The 27,162-nt window shown below is 46.0% G+C and overlaps 1 protein-coding gene across 11 annotated transcripts in view; it reads left to right on the top strand.

Annotated features, from left to right (window-relative positions):
* The window catches only part of SLC22A14 (solute carrier family 22 member 14), a 29,542-nt gene extending 3,146 nt beyond the window's left edge, over positions 1–26,396 (top strand). For 2 of the 11 annotated variants that reach the window (XM_077865765.1, XM_077865763.1), the window contains exons 3-12: positions 11,615–12,130; positions 12,835–12,938; positions 13,148–13,302; positions 14,274–14,442; positions 19,288–19,408; positions 19,687–19,784; positions 20,022–20,236; positions 21,077–21,266; positions 21,855–22,058; positions 22,735–23,119. In XM_077865765.1, coding sequence (XP_077721891.1) covers positions 11,615–12,130; positions 12,835–12,938; positions 13,148–13,302; positions 14,274–14,442; positions 19,288–19,408; positions 19,687–19,784; positions 20,022–20,236; positions 21,077–21,266; positions 21,855–22,058; positions 22,735–22,918 — 1,956 coding nt within the window. In that variant the 3' untranslated portion in view covers positions 22,919–23,119. Of the gene's footprint in view, positions 1–1,658; positions 1,789–11,614; positions 12,131–12,834; positions 12,939–13,147; positions 13,303–14,273; positions 14,443–19,287; positions 19,409–19,686; positions 19,785–20,021; positions 20,237–21,076; positions 21,267–21,854; positions 22,059–22,734; positions 23,120–25,225 lie in introns of those variants that run through there. The other 9 variants (XR_013361529.1, XR_013361528.1, XM_077865764.1 and 6 more) reach the window with 9 other exon arrangements.
* Positions 26,397–27,162: the final 766 nt, after the last annotated feature.

Below are 27,162 nucleotides of genomic sequence, written 5' to 3'. Positions count from 1 at the left end.
TCCCTCTGCCTGTGTCTCTGCCTCTCTGTGTGTGTGTCTCTCATGAGTGAATTAAAAAAAAAAAAAAAAAAAGCTTAAAAAAATAAAATTTCTATTCTTTACATCACAATTCTAAAAGGAAAAGGAAATAATGCTTGAAATATTAACTCTAACTCTTTAAATAAAGAATAGTTTGGGTTTAAAAACTAATTCTTGGACAGTTACATGGACAACCTTCCCTGCCGCCATCTCCAACCAGCTTTTGTTACAATAAATATGAAAAATTAGGTTAAGACGTTTTAAAGTACAGTACAAAATGGTACAGGACAAGAGAGTCTTCAGGACTGCATATTATACTAAAAAAGCATAAGTAATCCGACAGTTATAGTAAACACTGATAGTCATATGACCAAAAAGCAAGCTCCTAACACCAATCAATATAGAGGTGTCCATTTATTCAGCAGCATGGCCCCAGTACATTAGCCTATGAAGACTCTTCTGGTGGAAGTGAAACTGTGGGATTTAAAAAAAAAAAAAAAAAAAAGCATGCTCTTTGGAACACAATTAAGGGGAGAAAAGTCCAGCCACAGAAAGCTTCCATAATTAGCAGGTGTATAGGCTTCATGCTACAGAAAAGACAGTCTGCTGGGTAGGTTCTAAAGAAGCAGAGATAGTTAATTCAATGAAACAGCAATAAGAACATAATTAATCTGTTATCCTTGGTACATTTATCACAGAATACAATCAAAGAGGAAGTTATTCCGATGATGCTTGTGTTTTAGTTTTGCAAAAATGTTCATATCAAAGTGGTGTAAGCTCCAGATTCTCTCTTCCAAAGATGTGTTTTTATTCCTGATGGACTGTACCCTGAAGAAATCAAAGGGAAAATCCCCATCCCTTGTTATAGTCTATCTTCCCAGGTATATGCAGACTCTTTATGTTCCTGCTTCGTGAGCCATTTAAGAAATTTGTATAACAAATGAGTTGGAGATACAATTTTATTTATTTGTTTTTATTATTTTTAAAAAAGTAAGCTCTACACCCAATGTGGGGCTTGAACTCACAACCCCAAGATCGAGAATTGCATGCTCTACCGACTGAGCCGGCCAGGCACCCCTGACATTGCAATTTTAAAAAGCAAAACGAAACACACACAAAAATCAAGGGAAAGTCACAGATGATTTTATAGAGACAGAAGTTTTTTTAAAAATGCTATTCACGGGCAGCCCTGATGGCCCAGCGGTTTGGCGCCACCTTCAACCTGGGGTGTGATCCTGGAGACCCGGGATCGAGTCCCATGTCAGGCTCCCTGCATGGGGCCTGCTTCTCCCTCTGCCTGTGTCTCTGCCTCTCTTTCTTCTCTCTGTGTCTGTCATGAATAAATAAATAAAATCTTTTAAAAAAATGCTATTCATGATTCAGTAGACTTAGGAATTTGCTACCATGTTGTTTAACAACAATTACTTACATTGTTCATTTTCTGAGATTTCATTCCAAGGAAGAGCTGCATATTGTTAGCTTGATTTTATGGCTGTATGGGATACTTTTCCAAGTACTATCTTAAAAGCATTTTGCTTATTATGTCATAAAAGTTGGGCTCTGATGAAGTTTCTGCTGTAGGTGACACACACTGAATACTCTCATAATTTTCCTTTTATTCCTCTTGGTACATATGAAGAGCCCAAAGCTGACAAGGATCCCAACCTAATAGAAGTTTGTGACTTCATTCTAGACCTTATGAAGGCCATAATAACTAGAGCCATTGGCACCCAACACCCGCTAATCTCTGGGCAGGGGAGCTGCTTGCTGGTAGGTTACAAGTGACTGGGCTGCTCCTGACTCCTTCCCTGGAGTCAGAACTGGTCCCACAATACCTTCAGTTGTCTTCCTTGTCTCTTCCAATCTGGAAAAATTCAGGCTTCATCTTCCATGTTTTGACATTTTTGGAAAGTTCTAACTAGTTATTTTGTAGATTGTCCCTAAATTTGTTTGGTATTTTCTCATGATTATATCAACATTATGCATTTTGGGCAAGAAGTGATGGTGCACCCTTCTCAGTGTATGATATCAAGGGATACCTGATGTCAACATGACCCATTACCGGTGATTTTAACATTGATCAATTGTTTGAAGGGGTGTCTGCCAAGTTTCTTCATTATAAAGTTGTTTTCCCCTTTGAAATCGATAAGAGTCTTGTAGGGAGATACTCTGAAGCTCTGCAAATATCCTTCTTCCATATGTTCATCTTCTGGTTTTATATATCCATCAGTGATTCTTGCCTGCAACAATTATGACTATGGTGCTTGCCAAATGGTGATTTTTCTATTTCCATCATTCCTTCTGTATTATTATTATTATTTTTTTAAAGATTTTATTTATTGAGAGAGAGAGAACTAGCAGGGATGAGGAGAGAGGGAGAATCAGACTCTTCACTGAGCAGGAAGCTTGATGCAGGTCTCAATCCCACAACCTTGGGATCATGACCTGAGCTGAAGGCAGACGTCTAACAGACTGAGCTACCTGGGCACCCTCCTTCTATATTATTAATGTAGAATTGTACAGTAAGGAAGAGAAGTCCCTTTTCTCCAACTATTACATCAGCACAGACTCCAGTGTATTTAATCTATGTGTTATAATTTATTACTATCACTATTTTTGTGCTAAAGTTGTCCCAGGTTTGGGTGTTGGGGACTTCTTCTGGTTGGCTTTTGTGTCTTCCTGACATGCCCCTGTCATTTTGGGGGCACTTCCTTACTTTCTGGCAGCACAAAACATCTCCCCCCCCCCCATCTTGCTTTTTTCCTGCTCCAGCCCTGGGACCAACCATTTCTTCAAAGAACCTTCATTCTTTTACTTAGAAACCAAGATCTGAGTACTAGATGTGATCACTGCTATGAGATATCACTGCTTGTAGGCCATCTCAGTGGGCAGGGCTAGAAAATATATATCCAGCCTATCTCTATCTCTCCATATGTATCTGAAGTCATGAGTTCACACTGATACCTTTGATTCCAATCCAATGCCATGATCTTCATTCTAGTCTTCCCCTGTCCTTGGCTGTAACTCTTTTCTCTAATAGATACCTAGCTCTTATTATCTACAATATAGTTATTTGCTTAACTAACTCCAGTATATATATAAAGTAGCTTCAGAATTACAAATTCATATCCCCGTGACACATAGTGGCACTAACTAGAATACATTTTTATACAATTCTTTTTAAAAAAAATATTTTATTTATTTATTCATGAAAGACACAGAGAGAGGCAGAAGACATAGGCAGAGGAAGAAGCAGGCTCCCTGCAGGGAGCCCAATGTGGTGATCCCAGTACCCCAGGATCACTACCTGAGCTGCAGTGGTGCTCAACTGCTGCACCATCCAGGTGCCCCCTTCTTTTGTACAATTCTTACCTTCAGCTTTATAGTATATCTTCAACATATTATTTTTCAAAGTTACTTCAGCTAGTTCTTTTCTTCCTCATCCCCTTCAGTGTGGTTATGACATTTATTTATAGAACACTTAGGTTTGCCATTTGGATTTTTGCCTTGTTCTGATTAATTTTCATTATTTATTTGAGGAGGGGAGTGTATGTGAAACATGGTATGGTTCTAAGGGTCAGAATACAAAAAGCTGTACTTAGAGAAGCATTGCTTCCCCTCATCCTTTTATCCCCATTTACCCTTTTCCACCCACTTACTCTCATAGATAACCAGTCTCATTAGCTTGTGACTTGCCTGTCCTGTATTTTTTTCCACAAATGAGCATATACCTTAAATCTCCCTTTATTATATGGAAAGTAGCATAGTATACATATTATTGAGCATATTGCTTTTCTCACTAACCAGTATGGCCTGGAAATCATTCCATAACAGTTTATAGAAATTTTCCTTCTCCTTTTTTATAGCTGCATAATATTCCATTGGACAGATGTACCATCTTTTATTCAACCACTCTCCTATATATGGACATTTAGGTTGTGCCTAATATTTTGCAATACCATCAATGCTGCAGTGAATAATCTTGTGCCTATGTATTTCTTATAGTCAAAAGTGTATCATCAGGGTAAATTCCTAGAAGTGGGATTGCTGAGTCAAAAAGTAAGTTAAAAAAAAAAAACACAAAACAAAACAAAACAACAACAACAACAAAAAAAAGTAAGTTAATATATAGTTCTGTCATATATAGTTCTTCAAGACCATCCCCGGTTCTGAGATTCACTAGAAGCACTCACAGGCCTCAGAAATTGTTATATCACAGCTAAAATGTATTACAGCTAAAGATTACAAATCAAGGTCAATAGAGGGGAAAGGTGCATTGGGTGGACTCTGGGGGAACCAGGCACCAGCTTCCAATAGTACTCTTTCATGAGAATTACACAGGATACCCTTACTCCCCCAGCAATGAACAGTAGCAACATATATCAAGTCTTTTGCCAGGGAAACTTCCATGAGCCTGAGAGTTGAGGGTTTTTACTGGGGGGAGGTGGGAAGGTGGGGGTTGTTCACATAGGCAACCAGTACCTTGTTGATTAATTGCAGTTACTGGAACTTCATTACTCAATTTCAGACCTTAGGAAGGAATATGTTCCCCATGAGGCATAAGCCACATAGATAGGCCAGTACTGTGTGGTTCAAAGTTCCAAGCATGCAAAATACTCTTATCACTTTGCAGCACAGGGCTCAATTCCCAGAAGCCAGCCAAGGACCAGTCACACATGCAGGTCCTATGAGAATGTGCAAGATTTATGCAACTCAGGGCAGCTGGGTTAACTCTCCTGCATGTTAGGTATTGCCAAATTGTCCTTCAGAAGGTTTGCACCAGTTTGCATTCCTATCAACAATGGGAATTTGCTTCCTCATGGTCTCACCAACAAAATGTGTTGTCATAATTTTTAATTTTTGCCAAACTGATAGGTAAAAAATGTTACCTTAGTATTGTAATTTGCATTTCTCTAATTTCAAGTGAACTCAAACATTTTCCCAATAAAAAGGTTTATTTTTACAAACTGATGTGGCACCTGGGTGGCTCAGTTGGTTAAGCATCTGCCTTTAGCTGGGGTCGTGATCCCAGGGTCCTGGGATAGAGCCCCATATCAGGCTCCCTGCTCAGCAGGGAATCTGCTTCTCTCCCTTCTTCTGACCCTCCTCTTGCTTGTGCTCTCCCTCTCTCTCAAATGAATTAAAAAATCTTTAAAAAATAAATTAAAGGGTTTTAGGTTTACAGGTATGTAGTTGACTTTTATATATTCACATTACACTCAGTTAGTTGGCTCATTTCTCCTATTGTTTCTAATTATTTGTAGATTCTTTGGGGTTTTATTTTCTTCTTTCCAATCTTTATGCTTTTAATTTTTCTTTATCTCATTGCACTGGCTCAGGATGGTAGTACAATATTGAACAGGTGACCATGGACCCTTTTGTCTTCTCTCTCATTTTTAAAGGGGATAATTCTAATGTTTCCCCATTTTAGGATATTTGGAGGGAGGTATATTCTCTTTATTGGGTCAAAGAATTTCCAATTTTTACTAGGATATTTTAAAAATCATGAATCAGTGTTGAATTTTATTTAATGAATTTTCTGCATCTCTAAACATGATCATATGGCTTTTCTCTTTTAATCTATTAGATATAAGTATTTATGTATTTTCTAATAGTAAACCATCTTTACCTTCCTAGCTTGTTTGTTTGTTTGTTTATTTGCATTCCTAGTTTAAAACTGACTTGATTGTGGTATATTTTTCCTCTTTACACACAATCAAATTTTTTTAACTTTGTTACTTAGAGGTTTTATATCTATTTTTAGGAATGAACTGGATCTATAATTTCCATTGTTGTACTATAGTTCTCTAGTTTTGTTATTGAAGTTAGAATGATTGGGAAGTTTCTCTCTCTTCTTATTCCCTGAAAAACACTTGTATACACTGGAATGATCTGTTACATAAAAGTTTGGTAGACCTCCTATAGGACATTTTGGGTCTGGTGTTTTCTCTGTGAAAAGGTTCTTAACCTCTGCTTTCATTTCTTTCTTTCTTTTTCTTATAATTTATTTTCATTTTATTTTTTTAGAGAGAGATGGGGAGGGGTGCAGAGGGAAAGGAAGAGAGAGAATCTCAAGCAGACTCCCCATTGAGCACAGAGCCTGATGCGGGGCTCGATCCCAAGACCCTGAGATTATGACCTGAGCTGAAATCAAGAGTGGGATGCTTAACCGACTGAACCACCCAGGAGCTCCTGCTTTCCTTTTGTTCATCATTGTAGAACTTTTAAGGCTTTCTATTTATTCTTGAGTCTATTGGGTTCATTTTGTTATAAGAATTTAATTCATCTTTCAAATTCATTGACATAAAGTTGATGTAAGCATTTAGTTAATATTTTTAATCTTCCTATGTATTTATATTTCTTTTTGCATATATAAAAGACTTAATTGTACTCCTGCTTTAAAATTTTTTGTTTAATTTCACCAGGGTGTGTCTAACTTATCTACTTAAAGAACAATTTTGGGCTTTGTTGATTCTCTTATTATATTTTTAAATTTCTATTTATTTTCCTTAACTTTATTATCTCTTCCTTTATTTATTTGGGTTTATTCTACTGTTCTTTTTTTCCCACTTTTTATTATAGGCATCTTGTTTATTTTTCTATTACAAAGTACTTAAAGCTATAAATTCCCCACAGAGTACCACCTTTTTATACCACCCACAAGTTTTAATATGTTCTCACTCATTATGACTCATTTATAAATATATTAGAATTTCTGTTATGATCTTTTTTGACTTCTGGGGTATTCACAAGTTTTTTTTTAATCTTAAATAGTATATATATTTATAAGACTTAAAGATATAAATATATATATATATATATATATATATATATATATATATATATATATTCCACATTCATGGATTCATGGATTGGAAGACCCAATATTATTATTAAGATGTCAATTGCTCCTGAACCTATAGGTTCAATACAAATCTCAATAAAAAATACAGCAAGAGGGATGCCTGAGTAGCTAAGTGGTTGAGCATCTGCTTTCAACTCAGGGCATGATCCTGGGGTCCTGGGATCGATCACACATTGGGCTCCCTGTTCAGCAGGGAGGTTGCTTCTCCCTGTCCCTCTACCCCTTTCCACTGCTTATTCATTCTCTCACTCATTCTTGCTCTAAAATAAATAAATAAATAAATAAATAAATAAATAAATAAATAAATAAATAAATAAATTTATCTTTTTTTAAAAATGACTAAAATCCAATAAAGTGACACCAATGCTGGTAAAGATGCAGGCAAACAAGCCTTTTCACTCATTGCTGATGGGACTGGAAAATGGTTCAGCTAGCCACTTTGGAAGATAGTTTGACAGTTCCTTACAAAGCTAAACATAGTTTTACCATGTGATCTAGCACCTTTGTTCCTAGGTATTTACCCAAAGGATTCAAAAACTATGTTTACACAAAAAACCTGCATGCAAATGTTTAGCAGCTTTATTCATAATTGCCAAACACTGGAAAAGACCAAGAGGTTCTCCAATAGGTGAATGGGGAACCTGTGGAAAGTGAATACAGTAGAATATTATTCAGTGATTGAAGAGCTACCAAGCCAAGAAAAATTATGGAATACCCTAGCATATTGTTAAGTGAAAGGAGCCAGTCTGAAAAGCTATACACTGTATAATTCCAGCTATATAACATTCTAGAAAAGGTAAGATATATAGTAAAAAGACCAGGGGTTGCCAGGGGTGTGAGAGAAGGGAGAAGGATTTAATAAGTGGAACACAGGAAACTTTTTTAGGGCAGTGAAATTCTTGTATGATATTCTCTGGTGTCCTAGTGGATACACAACCCTATGCATTTGTCAAAACCCTTAGGACTTTACAAAGCAAAGAGTAAACTTTAACATACAAACATTTTTAAAAATCATTTAGGAGACCAAGAGATCTCAGGACAGAAGGCAGACTGTGACAAATAACTATAACTGTATTACAAATACATGAAAAATTCACAAGAATTACAAATCAAGCTGTCTGTTAGTGACTTCTAATTTAATTGCATGGGAGTCAGAAGGTAATTTCTGACTATTCTTTGAAATTTGTTGAGGCTTGCATTATTGCCTGGTATGTGATGAAGTTTTACCAGTGCTCTAACTAGGCATGAGAAAAAGGTGTATTCTCTAGTGTTGGATGCAGAATTTTACAAAGGGTAATTAGAAAAAGCTTGTTAATTGTGTTATTCAAATAATTTTATCTTGCTAAGTTTTTGTATATTTGACCTCTTGAAAAAGATACACTAAAATTTCTCATTATTAAATTGGAGCTGTCAATTTCTCCTATTAGTTGTACCCATTATTGTTTTATATATTTGAATACATTTGTTTTAGCTTCATATATATTTAAAATTAACATTTTTAGTGTCTGAATTTTTATCTTTTTTTTAATAAAGATTTTATTTATTTATTTATTTATTGAGAGAGAGAAAGCAAGAAAGGGAGAGAACAAGTGAGGTGAGGGACAGAGGGAGAAGCAGACTTCTTGCTAAGCAGGGAGCCCAATGGGGACCTCCATCCCAGGACCTTGGGACCATGACCTGAGGTGAAGGCAGATGCTTAACTGACTGAGCCACCCAGGTGCTTGAACTTTTATCTTTAAATAATGAATCTCTTTATTCTGAATGATACTTTATCTTTTTATTTTGCCTAGTAGTAATATGGCTAAAATCAGCTTTCCTTTGATGAGTGTTTGCCTAATAGAACTTTTTTTTAAGATTTTATTTATTCAATTGAGAGAGAGAGAGAGCATGAGCAGGGGGAGGGGCAGAGGGAGAAAGGGTTAAGCAGACTCCCTTCGGAGCAAGTAGCCCGATGTGGAACTGGATCCCAGGACCCTGGGATCATGACCTGAGCCAAGGGCAGCCGCTTAACCGACTGAGCCACCCAGGTGCCCCTGTATATGAATTTAACTTTTAAAAGGCTAAATACGTGGGGCACCTGGGTGGCTTAGTTGGTTAAGTGTCCAACTCATGGTTTCAGCTCAAATCATAATCTCAGGATTATGAGATGGAGCCCCACATCATGCTCTGCACTCAGTGGGGAGCATGCTTGAGATTCTCCCTCTACGTCTGCCCCTCCTCCTGCTCTCTAAATCAATCAATCATTAAAAGGCTCAATCCAGGGATCCCTGGGTGGCGCAGCGGTTTGGTGCCTGCCTTTGGCCCAGGGCGCGATCCTAGAGACCCGGGATCGAATCCCTCGTTGGGCTCCCGGTGCATGGAGCCTGCTTCTCCCTCTGCCTATGTCTCTGCCTCCCTCTCTCTCTCATTCTGTGTGACTATCATAAATAAATAAAATTTAAAAAATAAATTAAAAAAACTAAAAGGCTCAATCCAACCATCTCTTTTTACTAGTGATAATCAATATACTGTGTCTCATTTCTCCAATCTCAATTATTGTCATCTGCTTTTTTGTTTCTTCTCATTTTTTCTCTTAGCTTCTTTTGGATTGAGGGTTTGTATTTGTTTTTACCTTCAGTCTATGTTTTCCCACTACTATTCTCTAGTAGTAGAGAATGGAACTGGACAACTGGAATGGTTGTCCTTAAAATGTTATCATGCAAGTGTACCTTCTCTGTCATACACCCCAAATAATAGAAAGAAAGGGTTCTTTTTTTAAGACTTTATTTATTTATTTAACAGAGAAAGAGAGAGCACAAGCAGGGGGAGCAGCAGGCAGAGGGAGAGGGGGAAGCAGGCTCCCTGCTGGTCAGAGTGCCTGATGTGGGTCTCAATCCCAGGACCCTGGGATCTCAATCTGAGCTCTAGGCAGACACTTTACTGACTGCGCCACCCAGATGCCCCAATAGAAGGGTTTCTGAGCAACACTTTGGCTTAGATTGTCCCCCTCCTGACAGATATTATTGTTGCCCATCATTTTATCTTTATTATTTTCCACAAATGGACAGGATTTTGAGTTTACTTACATGTTTACCATTTTTGATTGCTCATTATTGCATCTGAGGCTGTCCTCCTGAGATACTTTTCCTCCTTCTTATTCTTTAGAAACTCCATTTAATCAGATCTCTTACATGAATGCTCCCTAATTTTTGACTAGCTATAACTGTCTTTATTTTATCCTAGTTCTCGACAGATAATTTTGCTGAGTCAACAATTCTAGATTGGCTATTACTGTCTTTTTTCTAAAGACTTTCACTCTTTCTGATTTCCTTGTTGCTTCTCAACTTCTGTTTCTTTACAGAAGACTGTGAACACCACTTGTTTGTCAGTGATCTGTCTTCTAGATGTTTTTGAAGATCTTTGTCCCTGATGTGCTGCAGCTTTATTACAATGTGTGTAGCCATGGGTTTCTTTATTATTGATACTGCTTGGGATATGCTGCTTCCTGAGTCTGTGGATTCATGTTTTCCAAGTTTTAGAAAATGCTTTGTTTTTATCCCTTTAAATCTTGCTTCTCCATTTCTCATTTCTCTTCCAGTTGGAGGATGCATGGTAAACCTTGTATCTCCAGAGTCTCTGCCTCTTTCACATTCCTGCTATGTGTTCCAGTTTGGTAATTCTCTGTGTCAAATCTGATTAATATTTTTTTCCTTTTAGTGTTTCCATTTTTTAAAATATGTATTTGTTTATTTTACAAAGAGGGAGAGAACAGGGGCGAGGGGGAGAGAGAGTTCCAAGCAGACTCCACACTAAGCACAGAGCCCGGCACAAGGCTCAATCTCATAACCTGAGATCATGACCTGAGCGAAAACCAAGAGTCAGTCAGTCAACTGAATGAGCCACCTAGGTTCCCCAGTGTTTCCATTTCTTCTAGAAGTTCAGTGTCTTCCCTCTAAAAATGTCTTTTTTGCCTATTCTTGTTGTGAGTTCATCTTGTAATTACAACTTTGATGTCTTTGAGAAGTTTATATGATAGTGGTTCTATACTCTGTATCTGACAGTTCCAACATCTGCAGTCAGGAGCTGTCTTTGTTTCTATTGACTCAGAATGGATTGCCTTCTTAGGACTTTCAGAACCTTTCATTTTAAACTCTTTGCTTGACCTGCTTCATATCCTTACAGCCAGTATTGCTTTCTTCCTCCCCTCCTCCCCCTTACCTGCCTTTCCAGTTAGGCTCTGTGTTGCTCTACACCCCTCTACCATTTTGGTGCTCCAGGCCTGGTTCCCCACTTCTGTGGTCACCCACCCATCTTGGCCTCAGTTTTCTGGCTACTCCTGATCCAGATATTTGGTGGTGGTGGTGGTGGTGGGGTGTTTGTTTTCTTGGAGAAATTTTCCCTGGAGATTCTCTCTTACCTTTTGCAAGACTGGCAGTGCCTGCTTGTCTGTGTAACCAGATTTTCAGTTGTGGGGAAGCTGTGGGAGACAAAGCTCCTCAGAATTTATTCATGACAATGGAAACATAGCATTTTCTAAAACATTTAAAAAATCTTAAGTGCACTGAAAATTAGGGATGGGTGGGGCCCATGGGGAACAGATTATGTTAACTAAGAAACTTCATAAACGAAGGAGAGAACCACAGAGAACATCAAGGCAGGAATCCAAACTTCTGACTGGTGGCTGCCATGCCCATCTCTGACGTCTGGGAAGTGGTGTCAGCAGAGTCTGAGCTGTGTCGTTTCTTTCAATAGTTGGCGACAGAAAACAACTGCAAGGTAAAGCAAAGATACCACCATCCTTCCGAGACCTTGAACCAGCTTGAGGTACCAGAACACATCCATTCCCCATCTCTGGAGATGCTGTTACGCAGACTGAGGGCAATGGAAGCTCAGCAGGATGACAAGTTTGCCAGTATCCTGGATGTGGTGGGGAAGTTTGGCACATTCCAGCGTAGGCTGGTGGCCCTCACCTTCATCCCCAACATCCTGCTGGCCTTCTTCATGTTTGCTGACATCTTCATGTTCACAGCCCAGAAGCCTTATTGCAATACCAGCTGGATACTGGCAATCGACCCCAACCTGTCAGAGGCTGAGCAGTTGAATCTGACCCTGCCCCGAGAACCCAATGGCAGTTTCCAGACATGTCTCATGTACTTGCCCGTGGCCTGGGATCTGGATTCTATTATCCAATTTGGCCTCAACTACACAGTGTCATGCCAAGATGGGTGGATCTATCCTGAGACCAAGAAGCGATCACTTGTCAATGAGGTGTGCATTCTCCTGAGTTGTTTATAGCTACCCCACAGCCCAGAGATGTGCCCTCACCGAACAGGTGGCAATACTGAGGCTCCGGAAGGGGAACAATTGTTCAAGGTGACCTTGCAGAGGCAGAGCGAGGGCAGAAACTGTCTAGGCCTGGCCTCCCCTGTCTTAGCCAGGAAGCTAGAATAGATTTGGGTGTAGAGGCAAAGGCTCTACCATCTGTCCAGGGAATTGCTCTGTAGTTGTGGCTTTGCCCTCTGAACTCTCACAAGATAGAAAATAGGGAAAGAAGTGGCTTGGATCAGGTACCTCTCACAGGGTTTCTCAACTAGAACTGTAACCTGGGCCCTTCACAGCACAGACCTGCCCAATTTGAATCTCTAGGCTGGGGCCCAACATCTGTATTTGGGAAAGGGTCTTCAGTGATTCCAGCCTGTGCTCAGTTACATCTCCACCTATTCCCTATTTTGGCCTGTGCCTCTGGTCCCTTCTCTCCAGGCCTCATTCCCAGGGTCTGCCAGATGCAGGATGGGTTGCAGAGGTCACAGCTGAGGCATTTTGCACCACAGTTAGCTTCCTGTCCCTGCCCCAGGCCCCTTCTGCCTAAAGGCCCACCCTGAGGGGGTGGGGCAGGGGTGTAGGCTCAGTCTCTGGACCCAGAGGCTGACCCTGGGTGGAGGCCTGTAGCCAATCCCGCGTAAAACCCCCAGTTTGACTTGGTGTGTGGCAAGGAGTCGAACATGGAAGGCGTGCAGACCATGTTCCTGGCCGGCCTCCTTATAGGGTCTCTCATCTTTGGGTTCGTAAGTGACAAGTAAGTGTCCCGGAGTTCCCTCTAGTCCCTGGAAGCCCCTGGCTCCTCCTCGCGCGCCTTCAGAGCTAGGGTCTCAAGTGGGAGGTGGGGCGGAGGGGGGCAGCGGCACCATGGAGGCCTCCAGACGGCCCAGGACCGCCCCAGGACTGGGCTGGGCAGCCACTGCGGTCGGTGGGCGCCCTTGGCGCAGCCTCACTTGGACCCCACAGGCTGGGCCGCTACCCCACCATCCTGATGTCGCTGCTGGGGCTGATCATCTTCGGCTTCGGCGCAGCCTTTGTCAACACCTTTCACCAGTACCTGTTCTTCCGCTTCGTGGTGTCCCAGGCTTTGGTGTGCTACGCCATCAGCAGCGTGTGCTTGGGTGAGGCCGCGGGCGCGGGCCCACGCGGAGCCCCCTGGACTAGCAGAGCCGCAGCCCCTCGGAGGCCGCCGCGGAGGGAGGAGCCTCCGCCCCCAGGGCCCTGGAGATGCTGGAGAAGCTGCTCAGACTGCCCTTCTCCCCTGTCTTCCATCCTAGCCCCTTGTACTCTACACATTCTCCTCTTGAGGACCACCCCCCCACCCCCGGTCCCCCACATGGCTTATATGCATTGAGCCCTTCGGAAGGCCTGGCTGCTCTTAAACCTATATATATACACACACACTGTCTCATTTCCTGGTGACAGCACTGTCTTCGGGGGGTACTCTTCTATTGTCCCTTTAGCAGAGAAGGATACTTGAGCCTCACGAAGTTTAACCACTTTGCTCGGGGCCACACAACAGTTACAGGGAAGAGCTGGGATTTCATCCCAGGCCTGTGGGATGCGAAAGCCCTAAGTGCCCACGCACTGATTCAGCTTTCAGCCTCTGCGGCCTGGTGAGCTTAGAGTTCCCTGGCAAGAGACTTCTTGTTGGAGCTTGTCGGAGGGAACTGGCTTCTCCAATGGAGCCCTAGGCCTAGGTAGCCAAAGCACCGAGGCACCGAAAACACAGACGGGGGCCCAGACTCCCTGCCTCCCCATGTGTTAGGGCACATGTGAGGAGTTGTGCCCAAAAATGGGCCATCTCTGCAAGAGAGACCCATGGTCAGGCGGGAGGTGTTGAGAGGGAGCAGACATGTGGAGAAGGGACTGGAGGCTATACATATGATTGGGAGGTCGGGCAATGGGTCTCAAGCATATCTTGGGGTTCCAGAGGCACTCTGCTTGGCTTAGAAGTCAACCTAGGGCAAAAGCACCTTCACCCAGGCTGAACTGTCCTAAGCTGGGGTGGGGCATCTCAGAAGGCTGGGTGGCAGGGTAGCCCCGGGGATCCTAAGCTGACCATGATTTTGTCCTCTTGGCCTCTGCACAGCCACCGAGTGGCTCGTAGGTCAGCACCGGGCCCACGCCATCATCCTGGAACACTGCTTTTTCTCTATGGGAGTCATGTTCCTGACGGGACTTGCCTACATCCTTCCCCACTGGCGGCTACTGTTTCTGGTGGGTGGGGCACCTGTGTTCCCCCTCATCTCCTACATCTGGTGAGCAAACAGGGTGTGTGCAGTGATGAGTCTGATGGGCTGATGCTGAGGAGTCTGGAGGGTCCTGGAAGGGGTGGAGTGGGTGGAATTTTCGCTTGGAGAAAGTGCATGTGGATGAAATGAGAAAGAGCCCAGAGCAGAGCCTCTGGAACCATAGCATTAATCCCCATCAGAGGAGACACTTGAAGAGATGTCAAGGAAGTAGTCAGAAAAGTCAGAAGGCAAGGTGTTGAAAGGTAGAGTCAGGGCTGAAGGCAAGAAAGGTGATCCTGGGGAAGAGTCAACTGGCCTTGTTGACCTTGAGGTGGCTGCAGTGGAGCGGCAGGGGAGTGAGGAAAGAGGAGAGGCTGAAAATGGAGCCTTCTAGAAGATGACTCTTTCACCATGCTGAGCTGAGGTGGGCAAGGGGAAGTAATAACGTGATTGGGCAGCAAAGGCAGTCAGGGAAAGCTGTGTGGTGTTCTGAATTGGGGGGGAGGGTCACAGACAGGAACCTGAGACCCCAAAGCTAGGAAAAGACAGGTGATGGGAGAGAGGGAAGAGAAGGTAGAGAGAAGAAGAGACAGAAATCACCCCGTTAAGGGGCAGGCAGTTCTGTGTGGAGAAGGGATCAGGTTTCACCTTGACATCACATTTAAGCTTTACAACCCTGAGAGAAGGATGTGATTCTCATGTCATGGGGGCTGAAGGGGTGAGGATGAGGGGAGAACTGAAGCTTCAGAAGACCAAAATAACTTGCCCAAGGCCACACAGCTACAGAGTGGCAGACCTGGGATTTGGCTCAGCCTCTGTGGGGTGGGGCCACTGAATTCAGAGCCTCTGAATTTTCCCCACTGCGCCGCCATACACAACATGGATTGTAAGAGGTGGGGTTACCCTTTAAGAAGTGAGGGCACAAAAAAAAAAAAAAAAAAAAAGAAGTGAGGGCACATAGGTGGCTTGGAGACCTTCCAAATTCCAAAGCTGGGGACCATCTTGAAGGTCGTCGACATTCCCAAGTGTGTACCGGGGGCTCCCTGATGCCAGGTGGCATGACTCTGCCATGTAGCTAGGAAATGGCATTTCATGGCTTAACCTTAAAAAGTTTTTAAAAGCGGGGATCCCTGGGTGGCTCAGCGGTTTAGCACCTGCCTTTGGCCCAGGGCGGGATCCTGGAGACCCGGGATCGAATCCCACGTCGGGCTCCTGGTGCATGGGGCCTGCTTCTCCCTCTGCCTGTGTCTCTGCCTCTCTCTCTCTCTCTCTCTCTCTCTGATGTGACTATCATAAATTAAAAAAAAAAAGTTTTTAAAAGCAATAGATGCATGTGGTTAAAGTAAGGAATAGCAAAAGGTCTGTGGTGAAAAATAAGTCAACAATTTCAGCTCCCCTCAGCCCCCAGTTCCTTCCCTAAAAGCCATCACTCTGTGGACTCTTAGCTCTTTCTTCTGGTAGATGCCTACATAGTTCTACATTCTGTGAGTAGACGGCTCATTGAATGGGGCACATTTTTCTGGAGACGTGTCCTGTCAGATGTTCCTTCCTTGACACTTGTCAATATCTTGGGCAGGTTCCATCTCTTTACAGTCATTCTTTTTTTCCCCCCAAAAGATTGTATTTATTTCTTTATTTGAGAGAGAGAGAGAGAGAGAGAGAGCAAACAAGTGGGAGGAGGGGGAGAGAGAGAATCTCAAGCAGACTGTGTGCTGAGCTCGATGTGGGGTTTGATCCCAGGACCCCAAGATCATGACCTGAGCTGAAATCAAGAGTCAGATGTTTAACTGACTGAGCCACCCAGGCACCCCTCTTTATAGCCATTCTTAATTGAAAGAGAAGTCTCATTTTTGTAATTCGGACTCACTTTCAGGGATTAAAAAATCCAATCCAGTCCAATTTTAAACTTGATCTTACATCCAGTTCACAGCTTCTCCCTGGTGGCTGAGTCGGGCTAGTGTTCTGATCTTTGCCCTTCCTCCTCTGTCTACCTGCTCTGATCTTCCAGGTCCTAGGCAGGAGGTAGGGCATCAGAGAAAAGAGACAAGTGTGCAACAGGCGCTGTCATGGGTGGTCGGTGTCTTCTGTAGGATCCTCTGGGGCCCATGTGTGGGTCTTCAGGGGTCCACTTGGCGTTTTCTAATGCTCCAGGCTGTCTTCAGCAGTTCACCCCATAGCCTCTCTCTGCAGAGGTCTCCTTGCCCTAGCATGTGGGGTGACTTCAAGATAGTAGGGTCCACTTGGCCAAAAAGACTCTCATCACCCCTTCCCCCAGGCTGCCATTGTGGTGGCTCCCACCAACTTACTGCCTGGTCATACGCAGGGGAGAGAGGTCCCCCCATCTCTGGGTTTGCATAGGTCCTCCAACTTGAGGGGATTTGAGTTAACTCTCCCCGTAGATGACTGTCTGGAGTACAGGACAACCCCCTTCTTTCTGAATCAGTAAGCTCCAGGCAGAATGGGAGGGCAGACTCTCTGTCTCAAAGACCCTCTCCTTAATCAGGTTTGAATAGATGAGAGCAACCTGGGGAGAAGACAGTCTCACTACCACAAAATGGAAATTTCTAGCCTCTCTGGATGGTTGCAGGAGGTAGCCGCTGGGATGTTTTTTGTTTTGTTTTTTTTAATTTTTTATTTATTTATGATAGTCACAGAGAGAGAGAGAGAGAGAGAGGCAGAGACACAGGCAGAGGGAGAAGCAGGTTCCATGCACCGGAGGCCCAACGTGGGATTCGATCCCAGGTCTCCAGGATCATGCCCTGGGCCAAAGGCAGGCGCCAAACCGCTGTGCCACCCAGGGATCCCTGTTTTGTTTTGTTTTGTTTTGTTTGGCTTTTGGTTTTTAGTGGGTCCTATCCTGAATGTGGTAACAACCCTCTTTAGAATGTGAGGTTACCAGTCATTGCTACTAGCCTTGGGACATCAGCTGAAATTCCAAGACAAAATTTCCGTGTCCTGTTCACTTACACTGCTTTTCCTCATTCTCTGATTTTATTATTTTCTCAATAGCATTTGAAATTCTTGTATAGAAGTTCAATAAAATTGCAAAAAAACATTCACAAATATTTTGGCTACAAGTTAGAGTTTTTTTTTTTTTTTTTTTTTTTTCCCCTCTTGTTCCCTACATTACTTGTGTCCTCTGGGGTAATTTTTTTTTTCCTGCTTGATTACTTTGGCCCCTTTTTCACTAAGAGGGTTTGGTTTGTTTGCTTGCTTTATTTTGTTTTCCACTATTGGGTGATTTTTTTTTTTTGGTCATCCTTCATCTCTAAGAGCATCTCTCCATCCCTAAGTCACTAAGACACTAGTGGGAAACTGAACAGAAGCTGACTGCCTGGTAATCCTGTAGGGCAATGAATCTCAGATTTCTTTGAGCAGCAGAATCAGTCACATGGGGGCTGGTGAAAACATCAATGACTAGGCCCTGCGCTCAGAGATTCTCAATCAGCAGGACTGGGAGTAGAGCAGAATCTGTATTTCCTACAAGCTCCCAGGTGATGCTGATGCTGCTGATCCGATGACCACTTTGCGAACCACTACTATCAGGTGACCAGATGGCCGGTAGCCTTTTCTTTGAGGGATCCTCAAGTCAGGGAGCTGCCTGGCTCAGGTTGTTTTGTTCCTAAGTGGGGCTGGGAGGGGGGCCTCTTGTCATCATCATGGGGACTTCCACTTGGCTCCCCTGGTTTGTCCTCGACCTCCCCTAGGCTCTGGGAGCAAACTACAGAGGGAACTGGAGTCCCGTATCTGAGGACTGGGGTGTTACATGCCGTGCCTTGCCGTGTGGCCACCAGCCTGCCTCCATCTTCTGCTGGGCTGTGTGTATTTTTGTTAAATCTTTCTTCCACTGCTCTCTTTTTTGATCTCCTTTCTCTTTCCTCTAGTTTAGTGGGCACGTGCTCAATATCTTATCTTTTTGAAAAAGCCCCAGTTGGGTGGCTTTCTTTAGGAGAGTTCCCCAGCCTTACCATGGAGAAGGATGGCAGGGAGTCTGCTTCCCCCCCGCATCCCCCCATCCCCCTGCCGCGAAGGGCAGGAGCAGAGACAGGCAGAGAAAATGAAGTTGCCTCTCATGTCAGAGGCACATGTTTACAAGGCTGGCCATGGACTTTAGGCCGGGCCTGGATTGGGCAGGGGGTGGGTGTGCAAGAAGTCAGCAGGGGACAATGGCATAGTTTATAGAGTGCCTGATCAGGGCACTGGGGTCCGTACCAGCTCTGCCTCTGTGACCTTGGGCAAGCCCTGACCCCCTGAGTCTGGGAATAAAATGGGGATAATCATACTAGGTCCAGGGTTGGGCAGGGATTAAACCTGATGATTCATAAGTAAGGGCACCAGGCACAATCCCTGGCTGTAATAAGCTCTTTAAGTGTTCACCTGTGTGGATTCTGACAGCCAGGAAGAATCGAGAAGAACTGAGGGACCAGAGTTACTCCAAGGTCAAAGCCAGTGGCAATGTGGCTGGGGCGGAGGGGGACAGAGAGGACTGCTGTCCACCGGGCAGGGGGTCAGCCCTGGGGTCGGCCCTGCGGTCCTGCTGGTCTCCAGGCTTTTAGGACACAGAGAGGAAACAGGAGCAGTGCCAACCCTGAGAATGGGGCTCTTAGGGAGCGTGTGGATATGGGGGGTGGTGCCCTCCGAGTGCCCTGAGATGGCAAGGCAGAGAGCGCCAAGAGGGAGCGGGGAGCAGCTGCAGGCCAGGGGCAGCCAGGCCGGCGGAGACCCTGGGCGCCCCGGAGTGTGCTGCCAGGCAGGGGCAGGGGCGCCTTGCAGGTACCGGTCACTGTCAAGGCCTCCCACCTCCCCGTCTGGTCGTGCTGGAGACCTCCGGGGCATCTTAGGAGGATGAGTAAGAGCGGGTGGGTCGTGCAGGATGCTGCCCGAGTCCCCGCGGTGGCTGATGCTGAAAGGCAAGCTGGGGGCGGCCAAGCGGGTGCTGTGCTATGCGGCCAGTGTGAACGAGAAGACCATTCCCTTAAGTCTGCTGGACAAGGTAAGAGGCCTCGGTCCTGCACTGGAGCCAGGGCAGGGGTGAGGAGGAGCCTCTTCCTCGCTCGTCCTTTCTGGTGGGACCTCTGCCCAGAGGGTGTCCCCAGGCCACTGCTTGAGGAGAATGGTGACAGCAAAACCTGACCCTGCCAGGGGCCAGGCTGGCACTGCGGGGGTGGGGTGGGGAGTGGGGGAGGGGCGGGCAGGCCTTGAGGTCCTGTGGGGGCAGCGAGCAAGCTGGGGTTGTGGTCTTGCCTCTGGCTGGTCCTGCTCGTCCTGTAGCTGCAGCTGCCCGGAAAGAAGGTGACTAAGGCCTCTGTCCTGGACTTCTATAACAACAGGCACCTCCGCAAGGTGACCTTGGTGATGGGCTGTGTGTGGTAAGTACCTGGGAGTGGCCGGCCGGGACTGCAAGCAGAGCATGGAGAGCTCTGCTGAGGGGACCGGCAAGGCCCGAGGACACTGGCTGGACTACAGGCCCAGAGCTCTGGGCTTATTTCCGTCTCCTGTTCCCACACTGCTCCTCTTGTCTCTGCTTCTGTCTTTATTCCTGGCCTGTCTGATCTCTCTCTCTCTCTCTCTCTCTCTCTGAGTGTCTGTCTCCTGCTCCATTTCAGGTTTACTGTCGGTTACAGCTATTTTACAATGAGCCTCAAGTTGAAGGATTTTGGTGTGAACATCAACCTCACACAAGTGGTTCCTGGCCTCATGGAGGTGCCCGCCCGGCTGTGTTGCATCTTTCTCCTTGAGCTGATGGGGAGGAAATGGAGCTTGATCTTGACTCTCTTCCAAGGCTCCCTTATGTGCTTGCTTATCCTCATCCTCCCCCCAGGTACGGCTCACCCTCCCCTCCCCAGCCTTCCTGCTTCCTTAGACCCCTTCCTCCTGCCCTGTCCTACCAACGTACGCCCTAGGAGTTTGCCTCCTGCACCCCCAGCCCTACTGCCCTCCCGAGCTGGTGTCAGACACTGGAGCACTGCCCTGCCCAAGGCGGAATCCCAAGACTGGGCTCTGGAAGCTCTCAGAAACCTGGAAGAGAAGGGCGTGCTATCCAGAAGGATTAATCCTTGGGTGGCCTTCTTCCAGCCCACGTCAGATCTGATAGTTGAATGTGAGCAGATGCCCACAGATAGTCTCTCAAAAGTGTGGGAAAAACTAAGAATAGAACCCCCAATAAGTACAGCTAGATCTGGGGTTTCATCCCAGAGCCAAGAAAAGCTGGGGCCAGAGTGGGGCAGGGGCAGGGGCCAGCAGAGGCTCATCAGGGAACAGCTACAAGCTTCCAGCTCTGAGTCAGGGAGCAGGGGTTCCTGCTCCGGGCTTCACCAAGTCTGAGGAATGGGCTTTCCTGGATCTTTTCTTCCCTCAATGTGCGTGTCTGGCTGCCCAATGTTGGGAATCCTGGCTCTTGGGACCCTCCGGCCCCCTATGCACACTTACTTCCCTTCTTCTGTCCCCCTTGCAGAGGATAAGAGGGACAGTGGCAGGGCTGTGAGCAGACCATGGGGTAGGGGAAGATAGGAATGAGCCTGGAGGCAGAGGCAAGGGGGCTGAGGGGCCATGGGGTTAGCAACTCTCCTAATGCAGATGTACTAACTTCTGGCCTGGCTGGGCCTGAGTCTGCCGACCAGCCAACCAGGTGGTGAGGGAGGACGGTTCTGATGCCTTCCAGGAGAGATGGAGGGAGAGCAGATGGGTGGGTCCCTTGTCCCCCACCCCAGACTCAGGTGGGCTGAGCATTATCTGGCCATAGAGCTGAAATCCATGATGGTCTTGATGATTGTGCTTGGAGAGTTCAGCCTGGCGGCCTCGGCCTCAGTGTTCTTCATCTACACCGCAGAGCTCCTGCCCACCGTCCTCAGGTAGGCGGGCTGGCAGGCAGGGGTGTGGGGGCGGGGTGGGGGTGCGGTGGGGGCGCAGCCTGGGAACCAGATGCACACAGCACTCAGAGTGGCCATGCACCTGGTGATGGGCACGTGCGAGTGGTTTCCCTGGATCAGCCCATTAACCCTCACAAAAGTGCCCCCAAATGCTGTCATTAGCCCTATCTCTGACAGCAGAGTCAAGTGGAGGCCAGACAGCACACGGCAGGACCCAGAGGTCTCATCGCAGTCTCTGCCTTGCACTGCGGGCCTGAGTGTGTCTGTGCTGCTCTGAGGCTCCAGCTGCAGCTTCGGGAGGGGCTGGGGTTGGGGGTGGGGGGTGGCGGGAGGAGCGCCTGGCCAGGGTGGCTCCCGCTTCCCCTGCTCCTGACCCATGAAGTAGGCCCCTGAAGAAATGACTGCCTGCCCTGAATCAGGGGAGAGCCAAATGCTCCACCAGCGCTTGGTGAGTCGGGACAGGCTGGAGACTGGAGCATGTGAGGTTTGGGGAGCTGCTGCTTCCACCCTACCTCCTCCAGCCTCTGGGCCCAGGAGGCCTCCTAGATGAACTCTCACCTCCCCTTCCAGGGCAACAGGTCTGGGGCTGGTATCTCTGGCCTGGGCAGCTGGAGCCATCTCATCCCTGGTGGTCATCCAACAGAAACTCACCTTCCTACCCATCTTTCTCTGCTGCATCTCAGCCTTTCTGGCCTTGTTTCTCTGCTCCCTGCTGCCAGAAACACAAGATCAGCCTCTCTCTGATACCCTGGAGCACTACTCCCTGCAGATGAGGTAGGTTTGTGAGGCCCTTGCCACTGAGAGTAGGTCAAGCACTGTCCATCCCTGCCCATTTGCCAGATGGGCCTGTGACACGAGGGCTGCCTACAGCTGTCTCTCCGGCTCTCTTGGATGTTGCCACACATCTCCTATGTGCAGCCTGCCCTCTGCCAGCTTCTGTCCTCTTGGCTGTCCTGACCAGTCTGGGCTGGGTTTTCTCCTTTAACCCCCTCTGGCCGCCTGTCTGGACTGGGTTCTGCCCCTGGAGATACCCTGGGCTCTCCTGCCCAGAGCACACGGCCTGGCTGGGAACAGCTCTCTGAGTACCTGTCCTGTCCTACCTGAACTCTCAGCTTCTCAAGGAGGACTCCGACTGGACTCATGACTCTGTTGTGGAGCTTTTGACGGGATTAAGCCCACAGAAAGAGCTTGGTGCAAAGTCTGGCACATGAAAAGTGCTCAGCAAATGTGAAAGAATAACCCCCAAAGATGCAGAAGCATGAAGGGTCTGGGTGCAGTTGGGAATTTAGAACAGGCCCAGTCCTGGAGGTGAGGGTCCTTCATGAGTGCATGACAAAGCTTGGCTGGGGACTGTCAGGCAAGGAAAAGCCTCACTGTCTGGAATGCAGTTACTGCTTTCGTTAGCTCCTAAAGATGCAGCTCATGACTTGTTCTCAAATGGCTTCTTCAGGAACGTGGCTGAGGAACTGTTCACCAAGGAAGTAGTAGTTGATGATGGGACTGACGAAGTGACAAAGAACACCATTCTCAATTCCATGATCCAGAAATCGGACATGGACATCCTCTCCAACGTGTCTTTGCAGGATGCGTCTTTGCAGGGCAGAGGAGAGGAAACAGACCCACTAAATAACTGAGGGCCTGGCCCCCAGACGATCTGAGTTGGAGCTGAGTGGCTGGGTGTGGGGCTGTGGACTCCAGGCCACGAATTCCAGGCCCAGTCCAGCTGAGGGGCAGGTCAGCCCTGCTCCAAAGCCAGCCGTTGAGATCCAAAAATGGCCCCTCCTGGGTGACCTAGTGTGTGATTCATTCCAATAAAGGTGCCATGTTGGACTTGAGATGGCTAGGTCAAAATTCACTGCGTCTGGAGAGCCCAGAAACCCAGGCCTGGAGGAGGGTGGGTCGAACAGTCTCCCTAGAGTCCTTCCTATCCTTAGCTGACCTTGGGCATGGTGAGGAGCTCTCTAGATAGAAGGGGGGGGCGGGCGGTGGTTGTGTCTGTAAAGGCTGGGAGAGGGCAAGGGCAGGACTGGGCCCACACCACCCATGTCCTCTGCCCAGGCGTCCGCTACTGTGGTGGGCTTCCAGCTCATGTGCAGGCTGACAAAGACTTCAGCCCCATCATATGCACCTGTCAAGGATGGAATGTAAAGGAATATTGATCATTTTTCCCAATTGTATCATTGCACAGAGCTTTCTCGTTCAGTTTTCTCTTTGCCACTCACAAATAAGCATGGCTTTGGGGATTACTTATCTCAGACTTCTCTTTGGGGGTTCCTTCCCCGATGGCTCCAGCCTGGCTGACCTCTGAGCTCTAGTGCCCTGAGGATAATAAGCCCGCACATCCAGCTCACAGTCCCAACTACGCTTAGGGTGAGTCTCCCCTTCCCAGCTAGTGTGGGAGCTTCCCCAAATAGGGCCCAGGGCTCCTCAACCATTAGCCAGACCCAGAAACCTTTGGGTCAGGCCCTGGGACCCAGTGAAAAATCTTAGAAACTTCACTGAATAACATGCAGAGAAATGCATAAATCAGTTAATGTTCCATTTTATGAATTATCACAAAGCACATGGAATCCATCACCCACATGGATAAGATTAATAGCAAGCATCTCAGGGGTTCCTCCTGACTCTCCCACTCACCACCTTCCCTTCTTCCAAGGAAACTAGTCACCTTCTGACCACATAGGTTACTTCTGTGGGGTTTTGAACAGGTAGGAGGAGTCACCGTTCAAATTCTTGTATCTGGCTTCTTCCAACTCTGAGATTCATCCTGTAGAGAATTCCATTATTATGAACGGACCACAATGTATTCAGCCACTCTCATTGTGACAAACATTTTGGTTGTCTCCAAAAGGGAGAGATGTGCTGCCATGAATAATTCTACTTCTATGCTATGGTCTCAATGTTTGTATCCCCCAAGAATAGCATGTTGAAAACTTAATGCCCAAGGTGATGTTATTAGGAGGTGGGGCCTCTGGGAAGTAATTGTGTCATGAGAGTGAAGCACAAATGAATGAGATTCATGCCCTTCTAAAAGAGGTCCTTGAGGGCTGGCTTCTTCCTTCCATCACATGGGGGCACAGTTGAGAAGACAGCCCTTGGCAACCTGGGGAGAGCCCCTCTCCAGATAGCAAATCTGTTGGTGCCGCCCAGCCACCTTGGACTTCCCAGCCTCCAGAGCTGTGAGAAATAAATTTCTGCTTTTCATAAACCACCTGATCTATGGCATGTTGTTATAGGAGTCCAAATGGACTAACACAGCTTCTGTGAGCTTTCTGGTAACTATGTTCTGGAGCACAGAAACACGTTTCTCGAGGCTCTACTTGAGAATGAGATTGCTGGGTCATAGGGTATATATCACTTCAACCCTGACATGTAAAAAAAAAAAAAAAAAAAAAAAAAAACCCTGACATGTCAGGCCATGCATCATCCAAAGTAGTTGCTTCAATTTACACTTTTTAAAGGTAAGTTAAGAGGGATGCCTGGTGGTTCAGTGGTTGAGCAACTGCCTTTGGCTCAGGGCATGATCCTGGGGTCCCGGGATTGAGTCCCTGCATTGGACTCCCCAGAAGGAGCCTGCTTCTCCCTCTGCCTATGTTTCTGCCTCTCTCGTGTGTCTCTCATGAACAAATAAACAAAATCTTAAAAAAAAACAAAAAACAAAGGCAAGGTAAAAGACGTTTTCTGTGTCACATCTTTGATAATGCTTTACATTTTCAGACTTGAAATCTTACCCAATCTTTTGTTGCATAATGCTATCTCTTCTATTTAAGCTTACGTTTCTCTCATTCCTAAGGAGGTTGAGTATCTCTTGATAAACTTATTGGCCACTTGGATTTCCTATTTTCTGAAATACCTGGTCAAGTCTTTTGCCCATTTTTGTATTAGGCTATCTGTTCTTTGTATAGGAGGATGTTATGTGTTCTTTTTTTTTTTTTTTTAAGAATTTATTCATGAGAGAGAGAGAGAGAGAGAGAGAGAGGCAGAGGAAGAAGCAAACTCCATGCAGGAAGCCCAATGTGGGACTCGATCCCGGGACTCCAGGATCACACGCCGAGCCAAAGGCAGATGCTCAACCGCTGAGCCACCTAGGTGTCTCTGTTATGTGTTCTTAATGAGTCTGTTGTCAGTTATATGTGTTGCAAATATCTTCTCTCTCTTTGGTCTGTCATTTCACTCAAAAATTTTTTACAGTTACTTTTATTAAAAAAAAATATGGATGCCTAATTTTTTTCTAGGCTTCTCCCAGCCCTCTGTACTTCCATGTAGACCCTAGAGCCAGTTCATTAAGTTTCACAACAAAAATGAAAAGCATATGTTGGGGTTCTGACTGGGAGTAGGAGGAATCTATAGAACAATTTACAATACGGAGTCTTCCAATCCAAGAACATACTAGATCATCTCTCCATTTATTTAGGCCTTCTTTAAAACCCATCAGCAAAGTTTTATAGTTTTCTTTCTTGGGCCCCATATGGTTTTTATTCTTCCTTGGGTACTTGATTTTTTTAAGCTATCATAAATACTACTTTTGGTGTTTGCTTTTAATTTCATTTTCCATCAGTTTCTAGTAGATGGAAATGCCATTGACTTTTGTATATTAGATTTATATCCACAGCATTATTAGTCTCTTCCTTTCCAATGTTTATGTCTTATATTTCTTTTTCTTGTCTTATTAGATCTTAACTAGTTCTTCCAGTATAAAATGGAACAGAAGTGGTGTGAGCAGGCATCCTTGTCTTACTCATGATGTTAGAGAAGGCATTCAACAAGTATGATTTCTGTGAGCCACATGGGTGCATCAGTCGGTTAAGTGTCTGCCTTCAGCTTAGGTCATGATCCCAGGGTCCTGGGATCAAGTCCCGCATCAGAATCCTGCTCAGTGGGGAGTCTACTTCTCCCTCTACCCCTTACCCTGATTGTGTGCTCTCTCTCTCTCAAATAAATGAATAAAATATTTAATATAAAAAAGTCGGGAAGCCCCAGGTGGCCCAGCAGTTTAGCGCTGCCTTCGGCTCAGAGTGTGATCCTGGAAACCCGGGATCTAGTCCCATGTTAGGCTCCCTGCATGGAGCGTGCTTCTCCCTCTGCCTGTGTCTCTGCTTCTCTCTGTGTGTCTGTCATGAATAAATAAATAAAATCTTTAAAAAAAAAAAGTCTGATGCTTGTTATCAATTTATTGTAGATAGCCTTAATCAGATTAAGGAAGTACCTTACTATTTTTCTTTTTCTAGGAGTTGGGATTTTTTTTTTTCTTCTCTGGATCTTAAATTTTATCAAATATTGCCCTTTTGGAAAGGGGTCCCTCCATCCCAAGAGCTGTTCAGAGTAAGTGGAGGTCTAAGGTGCCAACTCATCTGTTCCTCAGTTTGTGGTCTGGTCCAGCCACTTGCCCAGCAGACCTGCTTCTTAGCTCTGGGAACTTAGGACTGGGGTGTGAAGCAGAGTCTCCGAGCTGGTGGAGGCTTGGCCCTACAGCCATAGGGCACAGGCCTTCTCACCAAGCATACGTCCCACCACCAGAAGGGACTCATATAGCTCATTGCTCCTATGGGGAGTGGGGGCTGAGGTTTGGGAGGGGACCTGGGCCCAGAGGGTGATGGTGTTGGGGGTGCATTGACCAGTTGTGCCTCCAGCAGCCCACTGTTTGGAGATATTATGAAGGCCGCAGGATCCTTGTCCAGGTCCTGCTGGCCTGCACTGAGGGAAGGGAGCACGCAGGAGCTGGGGCACTTCATGCACCACCCAGAGAGCCCCCTGCCCCTCCCTGGATCCCAGGGGGGCACCTCGGGTCTGGCCCAGGGCCACGGGGCAAGGCCACCCTGGGATCACTTGGGATTTGGGAACCAGCCTTCTCTGCAGGGCCTCCCACGAGGTGCCAGCC

The sequence above is a fragment of the Canis aureus genome, chromosome 22 (assembly GCF_053574225.1).
Source record: "Canis aureus isolate CA01 chromosome 22, VMU_Caureus_v.1.0, whole genome shotgun sequence".
NCBI classification, from domain to species: domain Eukaryota; kingdom Metazoa; phylum Chordata; class Mammalia; order Carnivora; family Canidae; genus Canis; species Canis aureus.
Note: the sequence above shows the minus strand (reverse complement) of the source record. Positions and strands in the feature narration are given on the sequence as shown.